The sequence below is a fragment of the Mus musculus genome, chromosome 11 (assembly GCF_000001635.26).
Source record: "Mus musculus strain C57BL/6J chromosome 11, GRCm38.p6 C57BL/6J".
NCBI lineage: Eukaryota > Metazoa > Chordata > Mammalia > Rodentia > Muridae > Mus > Mus musculus.
The window spans coordinates 61,229,634-61,254,289 of NC_000077.6; the positions used below are offsets into that span (position 1 = coordinate 61,229,634).

The following is a 24,656-nucleotide window of genomic DNA, read 5'->3' on the forward strand; positions in this document are numbered from 1 at the left end:
ATGGAAGGAGTTACAGAGACAAAGTTTGGAGCTGAGACAAAAGGATGGACCATCTAGAGACAGCCATATCCGGGGATCCATTCCATAATCAGCTTCCAAACCCTGACACCATTGCATACACTAGCAAGATTTTGCTGAAAGGACCCTGATATACCTGTGTCTTGTGAGGCTATGCCGGGGCCTAGCAAACACAGAAGTGGATGCTCACAGTCAGCTATTGGATGGATCACAGGGCCCCCAATGGAGGAGCTAGAGAAAGTACCCAAGGAGCTAAAGGGATCTGCAACCCTATAGGTGGAACAACAATATGAACTAACCAGTACCCCCAGAGCTCATGTATCTAGCTGCATATGTATCAGAAGATGGCCTAGTTGGCCATCAGTGGAAAGAGAGGCCCATTGGTCTTGCAAACTTTATATGCCTCAGTACAGGGGAACGCCAGGGCCAAGATGTGGGAATGGGTGGGTAGGGAAGTGGGGGGGAGGGTATGGGGGACTTTTGGGATAGCATTGGAAATGTAAATGAAGAAAATACCTAATTAAAAAAAAAAGAAAAAAGAAAAAAATCTTACTTCAAATTTAGCTCAAAAATTGTGGTAGTGATTTTATTCTCCCTTGATGGGATTAACAGATAAAATCATAAATGCGGCCGTGGAGCCAGAAGGCCATGTCTGGTGGCAACAATCACAGTGACAATAAGACCTCTTCCCTTCCCTCTTGCAGAGTGGTTTTAGTTGTTAGATTTACTATGTTGTGGTTATTTTGTTGCCTTTGAGACAAGCTCGTCTGTATCCCAAGCTGGCTTCAAACTCACTTTGTAGCCAAGGGTGGCCTTGAGCTTCAGCTCCTCTCCTGTCTCCCAGTGGCTAGACTCACGGGGATGGATGTACTGCCAGACCAAGTGGGGAAACCCCCACTCAATTCCTGATCCGGGGTGCACCCAAGAATCACGAACAGAACAGATCGCCTTGATGTAATTACATGAGGTCATTTAATTACGGAGCTTCCGGACTGACATGCATCCCACACAGGAGATAACAGATGTCGGCCACAAGGCTCGAAAGCTAGGGGTTTTTATGGGGTAAGGGGCTTAGGGGTATGGAATTCAGCATAGCAACACACTATTGGCTTATTCAAACATCAGCAGAAAAATTACATGTACGTGCAGGGTGTCAGAGTTCTGTGAGTTGTTGACTCAGTTTAGATAGCCCTGCTATGTCTTCACATTCCCCTTTATCTTTAAGGTTAAGCTGTTCCCGGGAATGTTTTAACTAAGGGGCATACCCGGGTTTGTTTTTCTTTTTTCTCAGCCCCAGGCAGCCTCTAGGCTCACAAACAACCAGCAATTTCTGAGTAGTTTATATGACTTACAGATCTTGAAATTTCATCTTTCTTTCAGTACCACCAGGCCTTATTGATGCAGTGCTGGGGACTGAACCTCGGCTTCTGCTTCCATGTAAGCACTCTGCCAACTGAGATTTATTATTTAGTGCACAGGTTGGAGACCATCTCTGGTGAAGGGAAAGAAAGGGAACCACCCAGGTCTCCTGCGTACAAACACCCCTGGAGCATTTTTTTTTTTTTTTTGGAATTGGGCGTGGCACGATGGGAAGGGTGTGATGTCTCTTTATCTCTTGTTTTGCTTATCTCTTCATCTCCTCTGGAACTGTGTCTTTGGATTCTGCTGTCCACTCCTTCACTGCTCCAGTGGATCCAGGACCCAACCCTCCTTACTGTCTGGCTTCCTCCCTCCCTTACCCCCTCTTAATTATTCTCCCTGATCCCAGACTGAGACTGGTTAAATAATGCGTTGTTCTGAGCCTTCCATGTGCATCTGGTCGAGCAGGCATCTGGCTGGGTGACCTAAAGTGGGTGGGGAAAAAAAGCACCATGCAACAGCAGCATGCTGCTCCCTCTATAACCAGCAGGGGCAGACAGAGGACAATTTTTATGGGGAAAGTGATCATAAAAAGGTCCCGCTTATTAGCCGATTTTGAGGAAATGAGGTATGCACCAGCTCCAGAAGGACGCCGGCATCCGAGCCCACAGCCAGTAGCTTACGGAAACGTCCTCTTGCTAGGCTGCCTTGTTCATAGACCACGTACACATCATTTGATTACTTTTTAATTATATAAGATAAGAGGTCTCATTGGGGGATGTTGATTTGTTTTGTGTTGTGTTGTTTTACAAACTAAACATCACTCTAGATTTCAACTCCCTAACCACAAAGCTGTCTCTTGGGCTCTGCCTTCTGGCTCCTGCATCTGGAAGCCACCAAGCTTGAGTTTTTAATATCCTGTTCAGAAACGTGCGGGTTCTGGTGAAGTTCCTTTTCAAAGGAGGGGCAGGAGGACCTGCTCTCCTGCCCAGCTTCAGGCTGGTCAACCTCTGAGCTCCTTTATCTAGAAGGTGGTTGGGACTCTTGTGTGGATGTGTACCTAGTACTTCCTGTCTTATGAGGACTTCGTGACACTCCCCTGAATTCTTATGGGAAATCTGATCTGGTAATTTCCTTATGGTGTACTATTGGAAGCAGAGTCTCTTGATTAACGGCTTTTGAAATTCAATGTCAAACTGTAGTGACTCTTACCCAGCAGCAAAAGTTCACTAGCACTGAGAGTAAAAATATTTTTATTGCAGGTTTTCTGTCCCACCCTTTCCCATTTAGCTCCCAAATAAGAGACACAGAAAATAATTTCTAATACCAAGCTACAATCCTAGACTGGGCAGGTTCTGAGCTATTCTAACTTACACCCCAAGCAAGGTCCTGTGTTAACTGCTTGCTCTGTTTGATATGTGTTCTCCTAGCCATTCATTCATGGTCCATCCTGCGTCATGGGGACCTTCTTCGCAACTCTCTCTCCTTCTCTTACCTTGTGGTCTCTCTCGAGACCTGTCACTTGATCCTAAGTTCTGCCTTCCTGTCCTCTCTGCCCAGTCATAGGGTCCAGCCTTTTATTAAGCAATCAGGGACAGGCTAACACTGTGCCCCAAGACCAGGCTGCAGTCTGAACAGGGCCACAGAACCCAGCTTCTGAATTCATAGCACACAAGACTTAACCCCGACAAGTGTCAGTTTCTATTATTTTTGTCTGTTTGTTTACTCTTACTACAATTTTCCCAATGGTAAAGAAATTGCTCTGACATGCATTTTCCTTATTGCTTATAAAACCAAGTTGTTTTTATGTGTTGATGGTTCTCTGGTTTCCTCTTGTTAATAGTTTCTATTCCTCACTTATTTTAGTACCTTAAATTTTCCCCATCATTATAACCCTCATTTAATAATGAAATTCTTTTCTACCTACATTGAAAACATTTTCCAGTTTACAATTTTGCTTTTAATTTTATTTCACATTAAAATGACCTTTGTTTTGTCTCAAACCAAGAGACACCAGCACATCTGGGCTCATACATACTCAGCCTTCTACTCACACCAACCAATTGTAACACCCAGTAGCTGTGGGTGGGACAGCAGGAAGTGATCGTGGCAGGACCCTTCTATGAAATGTCTGTCCCTCCTGCACTACCATGGTCACTCCGGGTGCTCGTGTGGGTCTTGGAGAGCTGACTGTATAGGTCACATGCATCCTGGCAAGTGTTATAATCCGTGTTTCTGTGGTGTGTTCTGGGTGGAGTCAGTATTTTGTTGGGGACATCCAGGTATTGGAAAACCAGGCATGTTAAACATGCAGGGTTATCTCTTCAAAGGAAGAGATGTATAACCCAGTTTCCCTCATGAAGGCTGGGAATGGAGGAGGTTAACAGGCCAGGTGACCTCTGTAGGGTCAGGCCACACCTGGCTGCCCCAGACCCTTACAAACTGGACCAGAGGTGGTTAACAGCCTAGAGACTTGTGCACCATCTGTATGACCTAGATCACACCAGCTCCTAACATATGCAGTCTATGTATAGAACCCACCTGCACGGAAGGAGTGTCATGTGCTTTGAGAAGAGTTTCGATGTAATTATGTCTTCTTATTGTGCACACAGGATTGTGTTATACCAGGAAACTTCATTTGCAAATTGTATTGTACTTAAACATTGCCTAAAATAAACTGCCCCTTGTCAGCCTCTAGATGTTTGAATCAACACTGTCTACCGAGCCATGTAGAACTGGACTGTCTTCTTGTCCCACACAGACAACCTCAGACCCTGGTGTTTGGTTTCACACCTGGGACAAGGGACTGAGGTAGATATTTTAGTACCAAAGTAGACCTGGCCTCCAGGTTCTTTCAGCATCCTTCAGTCCCTACCTGCATACACTGTCCCCATCCTTGAATTTTCCAGCTCAGGGGCTGGGCTGCCCTTCTCCCAGTGGCCCCTCCTTATGTACTCCAGACATTTTGCACCCCCTCTCTCTTGCCTCCCTCTTCCTCCCTCTCCCTCTCCCTCTCCTCCCTTCCCCTCCCCTCTCTTCCCCTCCTCTCCTCTCCTCTCCTCTCCTCTCCTCTCCTCTCCTCTCCTCTCCTCTCCTCTCCTCTCCTCTCTTCTCTGTACACATGCCCTTTCTCTTTTTCTCCCCTCTATCTCCCCTTCTCTAGGCTTCAATCCTTGGGGACCAGTGAACTTCTCTGAGAGCAGCTTCCCAATAAACCTGCCTTTAATATAATCTAATCTGGTTTGAATTAACTTATTTCACTGGTGGACAAATAACCTCTCACCTGGTGTTTGTAGAGACCTTCGCAATGTTTGAATGAACAGACTGAGTTCAGTGGATGGTCCTCCCGAGGGGGGATGGCCTCACCCGGGCAGTTGAAGGTCCAAACATCTGATACTGGGCAGTTTATTTTAGGCATGTTTACATACAGTACAATTTGCAAACGAAGTTTCCTGGCGGGACACTTTGTGTGCATATATATAAGGCATAGTTACATTGAAACTTTTCTCAAAGTGTCTTGACTATTAAACCTCAGGTGATCCCAGAAGTGCCTCCCCCTGCTCCCCAACAGTGCAGGCACATACCCACAGGGTTCTTCACTTTCATCTTAGTGTTTGAGAGGCTCTAGAAGTTATTATTGTAACCCCCGAATTACTGATACTGGAAAGACTTCAGTGTTGTGGACAGACAGTTTGCCTCTGCGTTCCCTGCCCCCTGCCCCCTCCAGAAGCTCCCATCCTCCCTCCAACTTGCACCCCCACCATACTCAGACAGCTGGCTTCTGTGCTGCTTCCACCTGCAGGGAGCAAGCTCGGGACTCCCTCCTCCTCCCCTAGCGTTAGAATGGCACTACCCATAAAACTCCCCCTTAATGAGGACATTCTTAGGAGACAGCATGAGACATCTTCCCCACCATTGTGTCTCCAAAAACCAGCCCTCCTCCTGATAACTCTCCAGGTGCCTGTCCTCGAGACCTTAGAGAAATAACAAGCTCAAGAGAGATCAGAGGTCAGGTCACGACTGGCCATAAAATTAGTCCCTGAACAGATACCCATTAACCGCCCCCTCCTGCTTTAGTACCATTCCACCAAAATGATTACAGCCCTCTACTCCCCTTTTCTGTACACATTCACAAGATTCCTAACTATACTGCATATAAACCCAGTGTTTTCTGGACTCAGGGTTGTTTGCCAGCATTCAAGCGGTGAGTTCGAGGCAGGCAATCTGAGTTCAAACTTAAAACAATAAAAGACTCTTTTTCGAGTTACAGCAGACTTTGCAATTCTTAGGCTCATCTGGGTTTCCCGGTGACTCAAGAAACAACACTATCCAAACCGCACTGCACAGTAGCCTTTGGGATATTTTGTCCAGCCATAGACCAGTAGGAGCATTCATAGTTATGAGCTGGGATGGGTTAGCAGGTTAGGTGTAGTCAATGTGTTGATGATATACATGGTATTTTCTCTGTTTTCGAGTACTTTAAGAATGTAGTTATTGTTATTTAGTCATTTCATTCACACACACACACACACAAACACACACACACACACACACACACACACACACACACACACACACACACTGGTCATCCCCACCTTACATTCTCATCCACTCTTGCTGAGTATCTCTTCCCACAAGGTCCCTCCTACTTTCCTATCCTGTTTGGCTGGCTTACTGTATGTGGTCCACAGCACCATTAACCACCAATGCCTGACCTGTACAGTCAACTCCACCTTAATCTAGTATTTTTCAAGCACAAAGTATAATTTTGCCATACTTTGTTCTATGCTAAGTTAACTAGAAGAGCCCCCATTCCATATATTATCTGATATTTCCATCTGACCCAGAAGTCTACTGGGACCCTGTGTGGTGTAATTAGATCCACAGTCCGCTGACACCTGGTACCACGCGGTGGCACAGTTTTCCTGGTGCTTTAAATTCAAGTCCTTCATCCTCCCACACAGAGCTCTCTGGCGAGACACTGGCAAAAACAGAGAGCAAACTGCCCCAAGCACACCCAAACTTGCTAGGCTACACTCCATCCGTACCCACCCAAAGGAAAGGCCAGAGCCATTGACTTCTTACAGGCAGCGATAGGTTCTGTGTGCTTCATGGAAACCTCTGGAATGGTCTGTTATCTCTCCTAAAGTCTGCACCCTTCAGACCAAGCTAATGGGATCTGGTCAAACAGGACTTTGGAAAGCTGGCTCTAGGAAACGCCCTGTTGTAATATCACTGCAACAAACAAACCAGACCTTTCCTAGATACCACTGCAAAGTTTAACTGCTGATAGCAGTGCCAATGAATAATATTTACACAGTGCCTAGCACATGGTGTGCAACAATGTGCCACAACTGCTTTGAAAGCATTTTATAATATTGAAGTTCTAATATGTGTTTGCTACATAGAGGCATATGTACTCTCACAATCATGTCTATGATATGTGCAGAAACTTAGCATTCCCCAGACCACACAGCTCATACGGAGCAGAGTCGGGATTTGAACTCAGGCTCTCTACCCTCAGCTTACAGAAAAGAAAAGCTAAAGAAAGTGATGATGAGACAGAAAAGCTCAGGCCTGGGCCGGGATTCTACTGATGTTCCCATTGCAGTCGCTGGTTTGCACGCACTCCTTCTGACCTCTGCAGACAGAAGGGCCTCCCACCACCCAAAAGGGTCTACACCATGTTCTATAGTCAGCAAGGCTCAGTTCCCACCACAGCCCCAGTCTAAGACCACTCCCTTCAAAACTTGATCTCTGGAAGCCAGTCAGTCCCTAAGATGGTCTGTGTTGCCCTGTCCAGCAAGCCAACAGCACCAACTATCACCATCTGTGTCCTTGCCCAGGCCACCAGGAGTAGCCATGGGGTGTTGGGGAGGCCTGCTGGTCCCTCAGGTTCTGAGAGCCTATGATACCATTTGGGTAGGAGGCATACCACTGCCTATGCGGCCTAGGTCACTGTGAAAGGCAGAGAGCTGGGGACAGGAGTTTGTAGAGGACACTGGAGGAATGACTGCTGGGGTAGAGGGGAGGTAGTTAAGGGGCCTACAGCCCCCAGGAAGCTGATTCCAGGCTAAGGGAGTAAAGGAACTAATGAGGGATGCCTGAGCTCCCCTCCCTCCTGCCCTTCCATCCCTAAAGCAAGGGCTCTGCAGAACAGAGTATATTGCCCCAGTCCAGCCTCCCTGTGGCCCAGGGGCTGTCTGTGCACAACTAACTCATCTGGACACAAGAGCAGGCGCACTGGGTGCTGCTGCTTTGGGAGGCAGCCATCTTGGTACTACCTCTCTGCTATGGGAGGTAGACACCATGTTTAGGGCAGCTTCCTTGTTCCTTCAGAACCCACTTTCCCATCCATCTTCTGTGTAGAGCCCAATGCAGGGATGTGGCAGGAGCCTTTGGAGGAGCCTGGCCCAGTGAGCTCCTTCTTGGGTTCCACCCAAGATAATGATGGGTGGTGACTAAGAGGACTCACAGGTAAAATGAAAAGGTACATGCTGTGTGTCCTACATTCCTGACCTCAAAAACACCACAGCCCCGTGTTGCTCTCCTTCTTGATGAGTCTGAGACAGAGGTTGGCTCATTTCCCAAACACCAGGGCTGCACCTGAGCCCCAAGCCTCTGGTGAGCAAACTGCAATGGGACAGTACTCCCTACCAGGTCTTTCACCAACAGCTCTGCTGGGGTCTTGCTCCTCCTGGTGAGTCCTGCCTGGCTGGGCCTATCTCACAAGCTGGAAAGCTCTATCTGCTCATACATTCCTTCAGTGACCTTGACCTGTCATTTTCAGATGAGAAGCCAGCCTGGGAAGGGCAGGTAGTTACTCAAGATCTCACAGTGTGGAAGGTGAGCGGGGATGGAGCCTGGCATGCCCTGGACCCTAACCAGGCCACCTCATGGTGCTGACCAGGTGACTCTGGTTCATGTCCCTGCTTGCTCTTCCATCAACACCAGCAGCAGCCCAATCTACTGCCCCCCATGGACCTTTCACAGAGCCATGGTCTAGGTCTGTGTGCCTGGGGGCAGGAAGAGCTCTTCAAAGTCACGTTTATGCCTTTTGTACTCAAGCAAAGCTGTCAGCTCAGGGTCTAGAGCATCTCCCTTGTGCCTGGGGCCCTGGGTGGGTGGGACACTGGCTCCAATCTGCCTCAGGAGGTGGGTCTCCCCAGTCAGGTTTTTATACACAAGATGGCCACCACCCAGGGGCACCTACCCTGTTTTCACCTGATGTCTTAGAAGGGTCACAGGAGATGAACAGATAAACACTGTCTTCAGAGGATCCTTCTGGTCTCTCAGCACCCTCAGAGCACACCTCATATGTCAGTCATTAATACCTCAAATATATAAAACACTCAAAAATTGAAGGGACAAAAAAAAAACCCTGCCTATAAATGAGCAAAAGAACTGACAGACATTTTTCAAGAGAGAAGATATACAGATGGCCAATAAATTACTGAAAAAAAAGTTCCTCTCTCACCCTCAAGGAGATGAAATTTAAAATAACACAAATCTCTTTTCACTCCAGTCAAAATGGCTTTCCTTAGGCAGGGTGTGTGTGTGTGTGTGTGTGTGTGTGTGTGCTGACTCTGACAAGGAGGGGATGGGCAATGATTCTTATGCTCTGTTAGTAAGACTGTAAATTAAACTACCACTGTGTAAGTAAATCCAAAAAGAGATGGCTCAGTGGTTAAGAGCAGTGGGTGCTCTTACGAGGACCCAGATTTGGTTCCTGGTTCCTGTGACGTGACAGGTCACAACTATCTGTAACTCCAGCTCCCCAGCATCCCATGTCTTCTTCTGTCTTACACAGGTACCAGGCACACATGTTGTGCACATGTATATATGCAGGCAAAGTACTAGTGCACATAAAAACTAATATTTTAAAACCTTCATAAAAACAAACAAACAAACAAACAAACCTAAAGACAGAACTACCCTATGACCCAGCCACATTTCTATGGCTAGCTTTAGCAATCAACTTGCTATAACATAGACTCATCTGGAAAGAGAGTCTAAATGAAGAACTGTCTACACTGGGTTTGCCTCTGACATGACTGTGGGGACTGGGGACTGACTTAGATAAGTTAATTGATGTGGCAAGATGCAGCCTAGAGTGGGCAACACAATGTCTTAGAGGGCCCTGAAATGTCTAAGAATGAAGAAGACATGTGAGCATGCATGAGATAATTTCTCTCTCTCTCTCTCTCTCTCTCTCCCTCCCTCCCTCCCTCCCTCCCTCCCTCCCTCCCTCCCTCCCTCTCTCTCTCTCTCTCTCTCTCTCTCTCTCTCTCTCTCTCCCCCTCTCTTTGGTTTTTCGAGACAGGATTTCTCTGTGTAGTTCTGGCTGTCCTGGAACTCACTCTGTAGACCAGGCTGGCCTCAAACTCAGAAATCCGCCTGCCTCTGCCTCTGCCTCCCAAGTGCTGGGATTAAAGGTGTGTGCCATCACACCTGGCTGAGACAATTTCTCTTTACTCTAGACAGTGGATGTGATTCTCCAAGCTCCTGCCACCATGACTACCACAATAGAATGGGCTGTAACCCAGAATTTCGAGCTAGAATCCTTTCTTTCTTAGTGCCTTAGTTAGGGTTTCTATTGGTGTGAAGAGACACCATGACCACAGCAATTCTTATAAAGGAAAACATTTAAATGTTAGTCAATTAACTGGGGCTGGCTTATAGTCCAGAGGTTTAGTCCATTATTCTCATGGTGGGAAACATGGCTGCATACAGGCAGACATGGTGCTGGAGAGGGAGAGTAGAGAGCTCTACATCCACATCGGCAGGCAGCAGGAAGAGAGCAACATTGGGTCTAGCTTGAGTTTCTGACTCCTCAAAGCCCACCCTCAGTGACACACTTCCTCCAATAAGGCCACACCTACTCCAATGAGACCACGCCTCCTAATAATGCCCTTCGCTATGAGCCTATGAGGGCCATTTTCATTCAAACCGTCACACCCAGGTTGCTTTTTATCTGGATTTTTTTTTAAAAGGAACATAAATGAAACTAGGGTACTACCTAAAGGAATTGTATCATCATATAGAGATACATGTATACCCAACATAGAGATACATGTATACCCATCATAGAGATACATGTATACCCATCATAGAGATACATGTATATCCATCATAGAGATACATGTATACCCATTGTGCTGGATAGTGTTATGGCTAAAGAAGTTCCATCTTATGCTAGGCATCCATCTTGGTATCCACTACCCATTTGTCTCCAACTCCAGTCCCTCAAAGATATGTGTCTGGTAACCCTGACTCAGTGACCCCCACCCAGTAATGTATAGCCATATCTTGTTTTGATATGACTGGGGGTTTCTTTGGTTTTGTTATTATTATTATTATTATTATTATTATTATATTATTATTATTTTGCTTTGGTAACTTGCTTACACTGATACCCTAAGGTTGTTTTGAGTTGCTTTAATCTTTTTTTTTAACTTGGCAGAACACAACAATTTTTATTTACTTGCATAGATATTGAAGGTGTTTGTGTGGTCCCCTTTAAAAGGCCTTCCCCATCCCCTTCTGTGGTGGTTTGAATATGCTTGGCCCACAGGGAGTGGTACTATGGGGAGGGTGTTAGGAGGTGTGGACTTATTAGAGGAAGTATGTCACTGTGGGGGGGGGAGGTTCAGGGGATTTGAAGCTCTGCCCAATGCAGAAGAGTCAGTTTTCTCCTGGCTGCAGTCAGATCAAGATATGTAGAACTCTCAATTCCTCCTGTGCCATGCCTGCCTGGATACTGCCATGCTTCCTGCCTTGATGATAATGGATTAAACCTCTGAGCCTATAACCCAGCCCCAAATTAAATATTGTCTTCTACAAGAGTTGCCTTGGTCATGGCATCTCTTCCTAGCAATGGAAACTCTTAACGAAGATACCCTCCTTCACAGCAAACTCAAATTTGGCTTGGAGATTATTCATCCTCCTAGCAGCTAACCAATAAATCTGTTAATTATAATTAGATTGAGTCTATGCTTTCCCCCACCCCAGGGGTCACAAACTCCATTGATTTTATGCCAACTTGCCACAAGTTACAGCTATCCAAAAGGAGGGGATTTCAACTGGGGAGATACTTCCATAAGTTCTGGCTAGAGTGCGTTTTCTTAATTAATGATTGATGGGGTAGAGCCAAGAAAGCAGGCTGAGCAAGCCATGAGGAGCAAGACAGTAAGCACCACCCCTCCACTGCCTCTTTATCAGCTCCTGCCTCCCATCCCTCATTCCTACCCTGTTTGCATTCCTGTCTTGGTTTCCTTCAGTGATAAGCCAAGATGTGGAAGTGTCAGCCAAATAAACCCTTTCCTTCCCAACTTGCTCTTAGGCATGGTGTTTGATCCTAGAACCCTGACTAAGACAACCATGTTCATAGAACCACACCATAGAAGCTGCCTGGATGCCCATCCATTGATGAATGGATAACAAGGAAATAATATTTGTCTACAACAGAGTTTTATTCCATTATAAAGGAGGAAATAGTGTCACAGGAAAACTCATAGATCTGGAAATCATATTAAGTGAAGTAAGCCAGAAAAACAACTATCACGAACTTCCTTTCATTATATGGACTCTGGAAAAAGTAGGGGGAGGGGACTTGCTGTCATTAGTTCAGATCCCAAGCATCTACGTAAAAAGCAGACATGGTGGCTCAAGCCTGAAACCTCAGCCGTCTGAGGGCAGAAATGGGCAGGTCCTTGGTGCCCACTGGCCCATCTACACAATTGGTGAACTCTAGATTCAGACAGTGATAGTCTCAAAAAAATAAGGTAGAAGGCAACTGAGGACTATACCTTACATCAGTCTAAACACACACACACACACACACACACACACACACACACACACACACACACGGGGAGCATTTGGAGAAAAGGAAGGGACCATATAAAATTATACATGTATCTGACAAAAAAATGTTACTTTGTACTATATACATTAAAAACATGTGAGCCTCCACACCCAGCCACCACCACCCCTGCCAAAAAAAAAAAAAAAAAAAAACCCTGGGCATGGTAGGCCACTTCTTTAATCCCAACACTAGGGAAGCAGAAGCAGGTGGATCTTTGTGAGTTCAAAGCTAGCCTGGTCTAATATACAGTGTTTCAGGGCATCCAGAGCTACATAGTGAGATCCTTTCTCTACCTCCTATATTTCAGAACCTATGCTGGATGGTACACAGGATTTTACAGATACTTTAAGGATCTTGAGGTGGGGTGATAGCTGGATTAAATTGATGTAATCCCAAGGGTCTTCATAAGGAAGGCAGGAAGGATGCAGTGCCCTGACCTCTGCCATAGACTCCTCAGGAGAGAAGAGATGAGAACACTCAGCCCTAGAAGCAAATGAGGCTGGGTGGAGTCGCATGCCCAGGTTGTCTCCTAATGGCAGTCATCAATGTACCCAATGAGTCCTGGGAGACCCTGGGCATGCCATCATGTGCTGTACCACTGGCTTCCCTCTGTGATCTCACTGCTACAGTGCTCGCCTTGATAGTAAAGAATCATAGGTGGCCACGAGTGGGCAGTGTGAGGATGTCAGGAGACTCGGAGTCACTTGGTCTCATTCACCACTTCTCTCTGGCAGGCCCCCGGAGCTTTGCAGTCATGTGCAGTTGGATTGGAAGCTTGCTCTCTAGTGTCCATCAGCTTCTGCTGGCAACCAGTCACACACTGTGCCTGGTCTGTGTAGGCAGAATAACTGTTCAGCCAGAAGTACCCAGAGGGCGTGGGATGTAGGGTACCCAAGCCTTAGCATCTGCAGTTATAGACACAAAAAAGGGCAGAAGCCCCCAAAGCTATCCCACAGTGCTGAAAGGGTTCAAACTGGCCTGGACCTGGGCAAGCAGCCCAAGAGACCTGAAAGATGAGCTTGTCCTGACACCATCTTCTTGACCTGATGTTCTAAGCAGAGCCTGAGTCCTACTACAGTGTGGCTTTGCCTCTGCAATCAGATGAAGTCATCCTGGCAGCTAGGAAACTGACTACAGGCTTAAAATCTCCTACTATGAAGACAGCTACAGACTGCTTTAATGTGTGTGTGTGTGTGTGTGTGTGTGTGTGTGTGTGTGTGTGCACGTGGGCACTCGAGAGTGCATGTGTGTGTTTTCCAAGACAAGTTTTCTCTGTGTAGCCCTGACTGTCCTGGAAATCTCTCTGTAGACCAGGCTGGCCTCAAATTCACACAGATCCACCTGCCTCTGCCTCCTGAGTGCTGGGACTAAAGGCATGTGCCATTACCACCCATTAAATTTTATCTTTCACAATATATTTTGATCATAGTCTTTGCCTTCCCTAGTCCCTCCCAGATCCTCCTACTTCTCCACCCACCCAACTTCGTGTTTTTTCTTTCTCTCTAAAATAAAACAGGAAACCAATAAAAACAAAAACATTCCAAAATTAAAACAGACCAAAACCAAAATCAGTAAGACAAAAAATACCAAAACAAAATGGAAGTACACAAAACACCATTGAGTTCACTGTTGTCAGCCACTGAGTTCACTACTCCTGAGCACTGGGCTTGCTCTGGAGTGTGGCTGCTACACCAATGACACTCCACTGGAGAAAATACAATTGTCCTTTCCCAACAGATATGGGACTGTGTCCACCTCTCCTTCTCAGTGCTGGGACTCTGTCTGGTTTGAACCTGTGCAGGGCTTGTACATGCTGTCACAGCCTAAGTTCACATGTGTATCATCAGTCCTGTGCTGTCTGGATGATACTATTCTGCCATGCATTTTCTCTCCTGAGGCCCAGCCAATGCAGCTCACTGTAACCTGGACTTCCTGCTGTGCGATTTCCCTGTCCCTGTACTCTGGAGTCTGTTTATGCAGTGCTTAGGACAGCTACCCCAGAATTAACTTCATGATGGGGTCAAGGCTGAGTGTTATGTACTCCGGGCAGGGGTATCCTTTCACATCCAGCCAGCAGAGAAAATGGGAACACCACCTGGGGGCTCCTCTAGGAGTAGCATCTTCTCACAAGTTGGGCCACTGTCATTAGAGCCCTCTAGACACTATAGGAAGTGAGAAACAAAGAAAGCCAGGCATCCATCCGTCACCAGCATATACCCCCCGTTCCATGAACAAGTGATCAAGTGCAGAAGGATCCTGCACACTTCCTTGGCACCTTTTGGTGACACTCAATTACACAGAGTGATGGTTATGCTGTGACCAACCAGGCTTTCTCATCTCTGACCCAGACTGTTCTTTGGAACATTAGCCTAACCGAAGAGTGAGAGTCCAGAGATGGTTGGTCTTTTTCCAGGATATAAATTGGATTTTAAATAAAACAAAATTTCAAAAAGCACTGATAACATTCCAGTCTTTCCTGGCGCTGTCTACCAGTCTTTGTGGAGCTGTGAGAAGGGTGAGCAAGCCCTTAGCTAGGCAGCTCTGGGTACCCTGGAGGCCACAGGTGGGAAGCCCGGCCAGGCAGCCCTCCTCTGCCTCAGTTCACCTGTCTCAGACTGAGAAGTGCTTGCTCTGTGGTGCTCTCCTTTACAGCGGTGCTACGGTGTGAGCAGAGCTGTAAAGCCCAGCTTGTCTGGTCACACAGCCTCAGGATGGCAGATGGCGCTGATCCAAATTCTCGGTTGTTTTCGGGCCTGTGACTGGTGGACACAGCTCTAGGCTCAGTGGTGACACATGGCACAATGACCATCACATACTCACAGAACAGAATGTGAGGTCTGAGAAAATTTCAAATAAAAAAGCATGACAACCAATGTTAGCAAACGACATCCTTGAGGGATAGAAAGGAAAAATGGATTTACAAAGGAACTTTGCATCATATCTCCATTTCTGAGGTCAAAATTAACACACAATAATTTATGAAATACATTTATTTTGAAGATCAGTAGAGTAAGTATTTTGGCCTAGCTAGAAGCTGTGATTTATAATTTACTATAACAACAGTAAGTGCAAGTTCAACATTGAAATTTTGTGCAAAATATTTTATGATTAGTCTATGACAACTGCTACTTAAGCAACTATTTGCTATAACGGGCCAATGATTTGTTCTTGATACTTCCTTCATACAATACACTTCAGATAGCCTCAACGGTGGGACAGGTTACTCAGCAAACACGGCTATACATTCAATAAGCATGTTACGTTCTCATTGAGTAGGCCGAGTTAATTAGGACCCCAGGAAGGCAGTGAGGCTTGGAGCTTTGGGCCCAGCCAGGCCCCAGCAGCAGGAAGCCAGATCCACACAGATCTCTCTGCCACATCCCTGCTTAGCCACACTAGGATCTAAGGGAGAATGATGCCCCGCTTGCTCGGGAGCGCCTCTGACCATCCCATCCCTTAAGTGTGCTCCACAGCTCGCAGTGTTCTCCAGCAATCCCTGTCCTGTGAGTTCTGAAGCCCTGGGGTATAATAACCCCCCCTTCACTACAGGAATGGCTCCATGCTTTATAGATCTGTAGGAATCTCTCTAAGATTTAAAAAGTAAAATTTCCTTGCATTGTGCTAGGAGAATAAGCAGAAGGCTTATCCTTGAAGATCTACAAAACATTCAACTTGAGGATCTTGAGGGGATTTTTATGAAGAATGGGGAGGGTCCCCATCATGTTGCCTAGGTTGGCTTCAAAGTCCTGGGTTAGGGAATCTTCTGGCCTCAGGCTCAGGAACAGCTGTGACTGCAAGATGCTCTGAGTGGCCTTCACAAAAAAAGCATTGCTTCTTGGCAAGAGACTCAGTGCAGTTTAGGTCATCACAAAGGCACTGGGACAGTCCCCACAGACTGTCACAAACACACAGACTTTGGGTGGTGCGCTATGAATAAGAAAGGATGTTTAAATGGAGAGCGGACTCCTGAAGGCCGGTCTCAAGCCACAATGGATGAGATGGACATACCCACCTGCAGTTTTAGTACCTCAATGCCTAACAGTAGCTGGGAGGACCTAGCCTCAGCTCTCAAGATAACAGAGGTCAGCTGGAAAGCCTGGGCGGTGTTTGACACTGGAGTGGGCAGAGCTATGGGCTGGAGGAAAATGAATGGCCAAGGAGCAGTTATCGAGTCTCCCTGACTCATCATCGTGGACTGGGATCTAGTGTGACATGTTCTCGCCCCAGCCCAGTCTACATCCTCTCAGCACTTGCACTGCTCTCAATTGCGGAGATTTGGCTCAAACACTGAGTTTCATTAGTGGTTTGTGGCAACAGCTTAGGTTTGATTGCAGTACATCTGTGAATTTCCTGGTTTGGGTACAATTTTAAAAGTATTGGTTTGTTAACCATTTAGTAGAGTGATACTTCAGGAGAGGCAACAAGGAAGTCATTACAGCTGATCCTAAGGAGAGGAGAAAAGGATTCATGTTATCCTGTTATGAAAAAACCCACCCACATCAAGCCTTAGAACATAAGCCCAGACTAAATTCATAACAGAAAAAAAGAAAAAGCTATGTGTTCCTAAAAAGCCATAGTGCCGCTTCAACTGAAAATAAAGGATTATGCTTTTCCTCAATAATGACAATAAGACAGAGGGGGCAGACTGCACACTGTGCAAAGCAGCAGACATTACAGAAGTGTGCACTATTCCGGCACTGTGGTAGGAGTCCAAGCATTGGCATGACATCTAAAACTGAGGAACTTATTTCTTTTTTTTTTCTTTTTTTCTTTTATTTTTATTTTTATTTTTTTTATTAGGTATTTTCCTCATTTACATTTTCAATGCTATCCCAAAGGTCCCCCATACCCCCCCCCAATCCCCTACCCACCCACTCCCCCTTTTTGGCCCTGGCGTTCCCCTGTACTGGGGCATATAAAGTTTGCAAGGAACTTATTTCTAAGTTCAAGAGCGGCATCAATGTTTTTAGAATGTTTTTAAAGACCCAAAGGAGCAACACAAGCTACACTCTGAATCACTGTTTAGAATAAAATATGCTTTGATACAAACAGGATAAAAGGTCAGAGAAGAGAGCAAAGAGGCAGCAAAGGGAAAAGGCCAGATCTCCACCTGACTCCATCCCAGGTTAAAAAAGAAGTGAATGTATCGGCCGATAGTAAGGAGATGGGAGAAGCTGAAATTGGCCTGGGAAATTGCAAACTCCCCCACACTCTGTAGGGACGATCCAAGTAGAAGCTTTGACAAAAATCTTAACTTTGTAATCAAGCCAAGGATCAAGCCTGCATGCTCTCATTCCCACTAAAGACCCTGGCTAAGGAAGACCTGTCTGCCACACCCTTTCGGGAACTCAAGGCTGCCTTGTGTGATGCACTGATAGCTAGATGGGCCTTCTTGGGGACAAGGTAGGCCTGGGAAGCACTAACTCAGCCTGGTCCTCTATGTCACCCCAGAGGCTGAGATATTCTACCCCAACCAATAGTATGCACCTTAGGCTAAGGGATCAATGTCAAATGAAATGACCAGAGACCCAAGCCTACCTCCAACCAGATCTCCAGCCTCAAAAAAGGGAAAAGAGGGAAAGCCCCGAACTGCCACAGTGAATCCCTAAGCTGAAGGGGTTTATTTTTAATTAAAAATGAAACAACTGAGATTTAAAAATATATATTCTCAAATTATGAAACAAACATTAAACATGCAGATAGTGACTGTGGACTGGCGCTGCACGGTGCATCCTCCCGGACTGACGGAGGCAGCGGTGCAGCTCAACATGTGGCCACTCACTTTTAATCAGGACGCAGGCTTTGCCAGACTCAGCCTAGACACTACTCTTATACATTTCTCTCAGATTACCAGGACCCATCCATGTCCCTTTAAAATGATGCCTAGATTAAGTTTTAACACCGATTAGCTCCAGACCAAGGTCCAGTATATGTAAGTAAGTTAAACCTTCTGTCAGTAACCCCAAACCGTCAGCTAATAGAAACAACTAAAACCAAACAGAACCTAGCCTGGCCCACCTCACACACAGAAGGAAAATAGGAAACTCCTACCTCACTCTCAACAGACAGCTGGGGCCTGACCGTCAGTGCTTACTGGACCAGCGCCGTCTATGAACTATCAGAGAAGCCAACAGGGCTTTTCCCCTCGGCAGAGCTTGGTATTTCTGAGAAAACCCAAATGATTTCAAATGCAGCTGTTATCACCAATCCATCAGCGTGGCGATAGTGTAAGACAACAACTTTTCACATTTTAACCACATCTATAAACATGGCAGTTCCGTCATGCCTCTCATCCACGGCCACTTTTCACAGTCATTGTCCCACATGTCCTAGTTAGCTGTCTGAGGAAACCCTTTCCCCTCTCCACCTTGACATTCATTCCCACAGACTCCCTCCTTCACCCCAGGGATGACAGCTGCCCAGAAAAGGAGGCTCTCACGAGGGCCTCTTTGCAATGTCACCTCTGTGATGACCTGTGGCCCAAGACAAACTTTATCTGGCAATCAGGGAAAGTATGCCTAATAAGAACTACACCCCTTGCCTATTTCTTTCCAGTACCACCATTCCGTATCACCAGGACGACTTCACGCACGTTCCAGAACAAACTAAAATTGAACAGAGAATACCAATCAATACCCAGAGGAGCAGAGAGCTGACAGCTCAGAATCTTCCAGAAAGCTCCACAGTGTCTTAGACTCTCATAAAAGTTGGTAAAGTCCTGTAATCATTTTGAGTTTATAGGACGTTCAGCCTTCAGAGCTACTGAAGGTTGACACTGCAGCCGAGAAGCAGCTAGGACAGCAGATGCCGTGTTTACAGAAACAGGGAGCTGGCCATCTGACAGACTTTAGAAGCTGGTTGATGTAGCTACAGCAGCCCCCGGCGAGGAGGAAGGACCAGGCAGGATAACAGATGGACTTACAGCAGCCTGGCCCAGATAGGAAGGGTCAGAAGGACTGGTTTGTCCGGAGGAGAGGGACTCACCTTGACAATCACAGCTGCAACAGCAACCAGGCACACAAACAACAGCATCCCCAGCCTTCCTTTGTTGAACTGCTTCAGCAGGAAGAACTTGGCCCAGCTGACCTTGGACTCGCTGTTGGGCGGGTACCTGAGCTTGTTGACGCTTTCCCCCTTTAACCCTTTTAACAAGCAGGGGCGCTGATGAGAAAAGGTATCAAAACTGTATTTTCCATGATACGCCCCCATTCCACTGGCACCTGAAATAAATGGAAGAGAAGAAACGAATTTCAGTGTGGGGGTTTCCCACTTCAACACAGACTGAGAAAGCCTGGCTGTGCTCTGCCTGAGAGGGAGACATTCAACTTCTTGGACTTTCCCCCCAGAAGTCCTTTCCCAGCTTGGCTCCCAGCACAACCATCCGCCCTCTCAGGCAGGATGCAGGGTCAGGATCTGCAGCCCCTCTGGGGTTGTGCTGTCCTTTATACCAGAAGTGTGCTAAGTGTTTCGGGGTGTTCTTTGGGGACTCCCACCACAACCCTGTGGTGGTCTGAACCTCTAACCCAGAGCCAGCCGATCTGCCTAAGGTCACATGGCTGCTAAACGAGGAAGCTAAAAGTGAGCTAAGGTTAGTCTGATCTGACGCTCAATGCTGTACGTGTGTTTTCCCATCAGTCCACGTGACCTTATTTATCCATGGCTCCCCTCACTTGTTTCCTCTAAATTCTTGAAGAGCAACTGAAAATGGGGTAACAAGGTTAGGCGGCCAGATAAGAATAATCAAGGAAAAACTTCTGTCTTCTTGGAAGCCACGCTATAATACACAATGCACACAACAGACTGCAGATGAAACTGTCCTGCGCAGTGGCAATGGACAACGGCGGAAGGCAGGCAGGCAGGCTGCCTGGAAGCCGGGGACAGTTAGCTGGGGCCAGGTCACAGCTCAGTCACCAGTGTTTTGTGGGAAGGGATCAGTCAGAAAGCAAGACTGATTCATTGGAGAGACAATGACACCAGAGAGAAAACCCGAGGACACTGAGGGAGGGGAAGAGGGGCCAGCAAAAGCCATTACCAGGGTAGGAAGGACCCAGAGGAAAGGACCAGACTGCATCCACAATGCTTCCCCAATAACAAAATGCCCCTTGCCCATCCTTTAGAGAATGGGGGACTCTCACGCCTCAAATCAAGCAGCACACGAGGAAAGGCTGCCCTTCCCCATGGAGGCTTGGGGGGCTAGTGCATGTAGCACTGACTACCCACCTCAGCATCAACTCCAGTAGAACACAGAGGGATTCTGTTTCTGGCATTCTAAACCTTTCTCTCACTGTACTGCACTTAAATACAGGTATCTCGCTAATTAATCTGAAACCTGATTCTTGGCCCTTAAGCTGGGAAGATCTGGTAGCTTAGTCAGTAAGGGAAGTAATGAGTTGAAGAAAAGTCATCACAGCTGTGGTCAGTGACGATGAGGACAGAGTATGACGGGACAGACGGTACTGCGCAGGCCATCAGGAAATGACCGCAAGCCAGGTGAGCAGCAACCAGAAAATGACCCTAAGCCGAGTGGCCGGAGGAGGACACGGTCCCAGGGACATGCACAATAAACACTACCCAACTTTCAACAGCTCGTACAAGAAATCTGGGAAACATGCTTCTGGCACATTTCTATTCAGAGAAGGTCGCTATGGTGACTTGGGAAGCCATTCTCATAAGCTCCTAGGTCTGTTTGGTCCCTATTAGTGGAACTGTTTGGGTAGGATTAGGTGTGGCCTTGTTGGAATGGGTGTGGCCTTTTTGGAGGTATACCACTGGGGCTTTGAGGTTTCAAAAGCCCACTCCAGGTCGAGTCTGAACCTGAGTGTCTTTGCCTGCAACTTGCAGAGCAGATATGAGCTCTCTGCAAACTGCTCCAGCTCTATGCCTGTCTACCTCCTCTATGCTCCCTGTCAGGATGATAGAGTAACCCTCTGAAACTGTCAGGATGATGGAGAGTAACCATCTGAAACTATAAGCAAGCCCTCAGTTAAATGTTTTCTCTTTTAGATTGTCTTGCTCACGGTGTCTCATGACAGCAATAGAATAATAATGAAGACAGTCATACTTACCCACACCTCCAAAGGGCAGAGAATTAACAGTGAAGTGCATGATGACATCATTGCCGGTGACTCCACCACTGGAGGTCTCATCTATCACCCGTTTGATGAGCTGAGGGACAGACCAAAGGCACCCAGGTCAGACCTAAGGTCCTATCACTCCAGTGTCTTGGAAGGCACTCACTGTGGTCTCTAAGGACATTCATTCTGGCTTTGTGTGTTGGTGCAAGTTCTTAAGTTTGGGGAGACACAAAGTTCATGTCAAAATCTAAAAATATTGTATAAAATTATCTTCGGGTTATGAATACATCATCTCATGAAACACAGAAGGGGTCTGTGCTTAAACCTAGGTCCCATCAGCTCATAATTCACAGGGAAATATTCCAAAACCTGAAAACATTCTGCAATCGAGCTGCGTGGCACACGCTTGTATCTCAGCAACTGAGAAGCTGGCGCAGGAGAAGCATGAATTTAAGGCCAGCCTAGGGTACACAGTACCTTAAGAATTCTGAAATCTGAAACACATTTGGTCCCCAGCACATAGGCTGTAGATGAAGAGTGGCTCTGAACCTTTGTTTACTGGTCAACATCAAGTTCTGTAGTCCAACATAGTACCAACAATTTAGAAATAGTTACTTCTCTGAAGTTGGTACTGACCAGAAGGGTTCTGCCCTGAATAGCTTTCACAGTACCATGGGATGCTAACAGGCTGTTGGAGGTGAGGGAATCAGGGGTTGGGGGGAGTCTTATGCGGCAGTGAACCTGTGAACTGTGATGATGACCAGCACAAGGGATGCCAGTGGGCGCAGGGGTGGCAGGAATGATATGGGGGTAGCACCGCAGCAGGAGCACGCCTAGCACCACAAATCAAGAGTCCTTGGCGGCTGGGGAGCTTAGAGCGTTCCTAACAATGAACCTACGACAAGGAGTATTCTGCTAAGTGCTTAGTGTCAAACTACCCTCTACATTTGCATTTCTATACCCATAGATTAGTACACTTCTCGACATCATCAGAGAGGTTTCCTTGTGCAGAGGAGAGCAGTTACCACAGAAACTCTCAACTGCCCAAAGAGAAGACAGGAAGTATCTGTAGAGTGTGCAGACTACATTTAGATCACACTCCTACCCGTGGGAGTTGAGGATTACCAACGAGAGGGTGGTGACTGAAGAGCCAGAGGTGCGGAGGAGCAACTAAGACCACTGCGCTCCTGAGAGCGCGCAGCTGTGGGTGACCGTGTAAGATTAAGCCAGTCAACACTGCATTGTGGATGGGGAGAGATTAGTGAGCCCCTATCCCTTAGCTAAAGCGATGCTGACAGTTGGATGGCTCTGGGAGCAGGAGAGTCTGTTTCATTACAGGTATGCCCCCTAGAATCTCAACCACGCTCCAGTGGATGACCCCACACCATGAGTAAGTGGGCAAAGGAGAGTTAGGAGAGAACTAGGGGGTGGATGTGTCAAAATATATTGTATGCATGCATGAAATTTTCAAAGAGTAAATAAAAACAGTACATTAAAATTATTATATCTCAATCTCTGATCTAAACTGTACTACATGATTAACAGGTATGAAGGGCAAAAAGACTTTAGACTTATCTTATTTTTGAATACACAGTTAGTTGACCTAAGATCAAAAAAGCCACAAGCTGAGTGTGGTGGTGCTCGCCTTTAATCCTGGCTCTCGGGAGGCACAGGCAGGTGGATCTCTGTGAGTTCAAGGCTAGTCTGATCTACGAATTGAATCCAGGACAGCCATGGCTCTGTTACACAGAGAAACCCTTTCTCAAACAAAACAAAACAAAACAAAACAAAACAAAACAAAACAAAACAAAACAAAACAGCCTCAATGATACTGAACTAACAACCATCATTCCACTTAGGTACTAATAATACGCCCTGAGAATTCATGGCGGGTTTCAAATGGGATTTCCTAGTGACCACAGGGGAAGAGCTCGGCACTCAGTCGAATGCTGCTAGCAGACTTTACTGAAGCGTGCACACTTATCTCTTTTCAAGTATGTGTGGCCATGAGAATTCCCTAGCACTGCGAGCTCCCGAAGCCACCGCGTCACTACAGCACCTCACTATCAGAAACTGCACATGGCCCCTGGCCAAGGAACTCCTCACACTGACTGGTCCCTTCTTCCCCGTTCTCATTTTCCATTTCTCTAGGAGGATCCTGGACCTACATGTCCACATGGAAGCCACATGGAAGCTAAGAGCAGTCACCTACTGACGGAAACGGCAGACCACACAGGAGGAGACAAGAGCTACTTGCCTGTTGATACAGGGCTGCCATCCTTTGGGAACCTGAAACCCAAGTTCTCTCAGCCATATATATGATGGTGCCAGAGGCCTTTGCCTTCCCCAGCCCCATCTGAGTGGCTAGTAATGCCATCTGAGCCACAGGGGCAGGCTCTATGGAGCCATGTCACAAAAAGCTCCACGTGCTGGTACATGTAGGTTTTCTAATTATCCTGGAGGTGTTTGTCATTTAAAAGCCCACTCGCCCCTGTGGATTCGGCTCTAACCCTAGGGGATAAGGATACAGCGATAAACCAAGGCTTCCGGACCTAAGACAGCAAGCTATTAATAGTCGGTCAGTCAACGTTGATATACAAATAAACCATCTGTGTTTTATAGCAATAAAGAAGTCTGATTCTTGAGGGTGGATTGTTCTCTGTAAAGCGTACCTTATTGTTACGAGAAAATACGTAGAGAGCCAGGGGCTTTTCACGGTCATTTATGAAATTTATGGCTTCGTCTACATTTTTCACAGACACTATTGGAAGAATTGGTCCAAAAATTTCTTCTTGCATCACCTTGGAGTTAGGATCAACATCTGTAAGTATGGTTGGGGCTAAAAACAAACAAACAAACAAACAAACAAACAAACAAACAAATGATAGATACAAATGGTCAAGCTTAGGACAAAGAAAGCAAAACTCAAACTTCCTCTTTATTCCTCTGGGTTAACCACCCACTGGGCATCCACTACACAAGGCCTATTGGCTTGTCCTCCATGTGCCAGGCCTAGTTTTGAGTGACAGAAGCTCTGACTCCTCCCAAATTCTGCTTTCCAAATCCACTGTGGAGCTCGGGGAGGAGCCCTACTTTAGACTAAGCTGATCTCCAGGTTCCTTTCTTTTGCCTCTTCTAGGTCACACTGTGGTCACACTGTGACCTAGAAGACTGGAAGAAGAAGAGTGGGATGGAAGAATTCTGTTTTCCAATGGTAGTAACAACCTCAGAAACATCCAACAACTCAGGAGAATCTCTATGAATTTCCTTATTATTTGTATCCTTCTAAGATTTTTTTTAACAGCTGATAAAAAAAGATAAGTAAATTAATTTGGGGT

At 46.5% G+C, this 24,656-nt stretch overlaps 1 protein-coding gene across 9 annotated transcripts in view; it reads right to left on the reverse strand.

Annotated features, from left to right (window-relative positions):
• Positions 1-24,656, reverse strand: part of Aldh3a2 (aldehyde dehydrogenase family 3, subfamily A2) — a 44,112-nt gene that overhangs the window by 6,217 nt on the left and 13,239 nt on the right. For 4 of the 9 annotated variants that reach the window (NR_138545.1, XR_388332.4, XR_388331.4 and 1 more), the window contains exons 7-9: positions 23,991-24,157; positions 21,310-21,409; positions 19,229-19,464 (exon numbers count right to left, since the gene is read on the reverse strand). Coding sequence is in view for 6 of the 9 variants with exons in the window: in XM_006532031.4 (XP_006532094.1) it covers positions 19,229-19,464; positions 21,310-21,409; positions 23,991-24,157 (503 nt within the window). In the remaining 3 variants the exon portion in view is untranslated. Of the gene's footprint in view, positions 1-15,118; positions 16,689-18,295; positions 18,850-19,228; positions 19,465-21,309; positions 21,410-23,990; positions 24,158-24,656 lie in introns of those variants that run through there. The other 5 variants (NM_001331115.1, NM_001331114.1, NM_007437.5 and 2 more) reach the window with 4 other exon arrangements.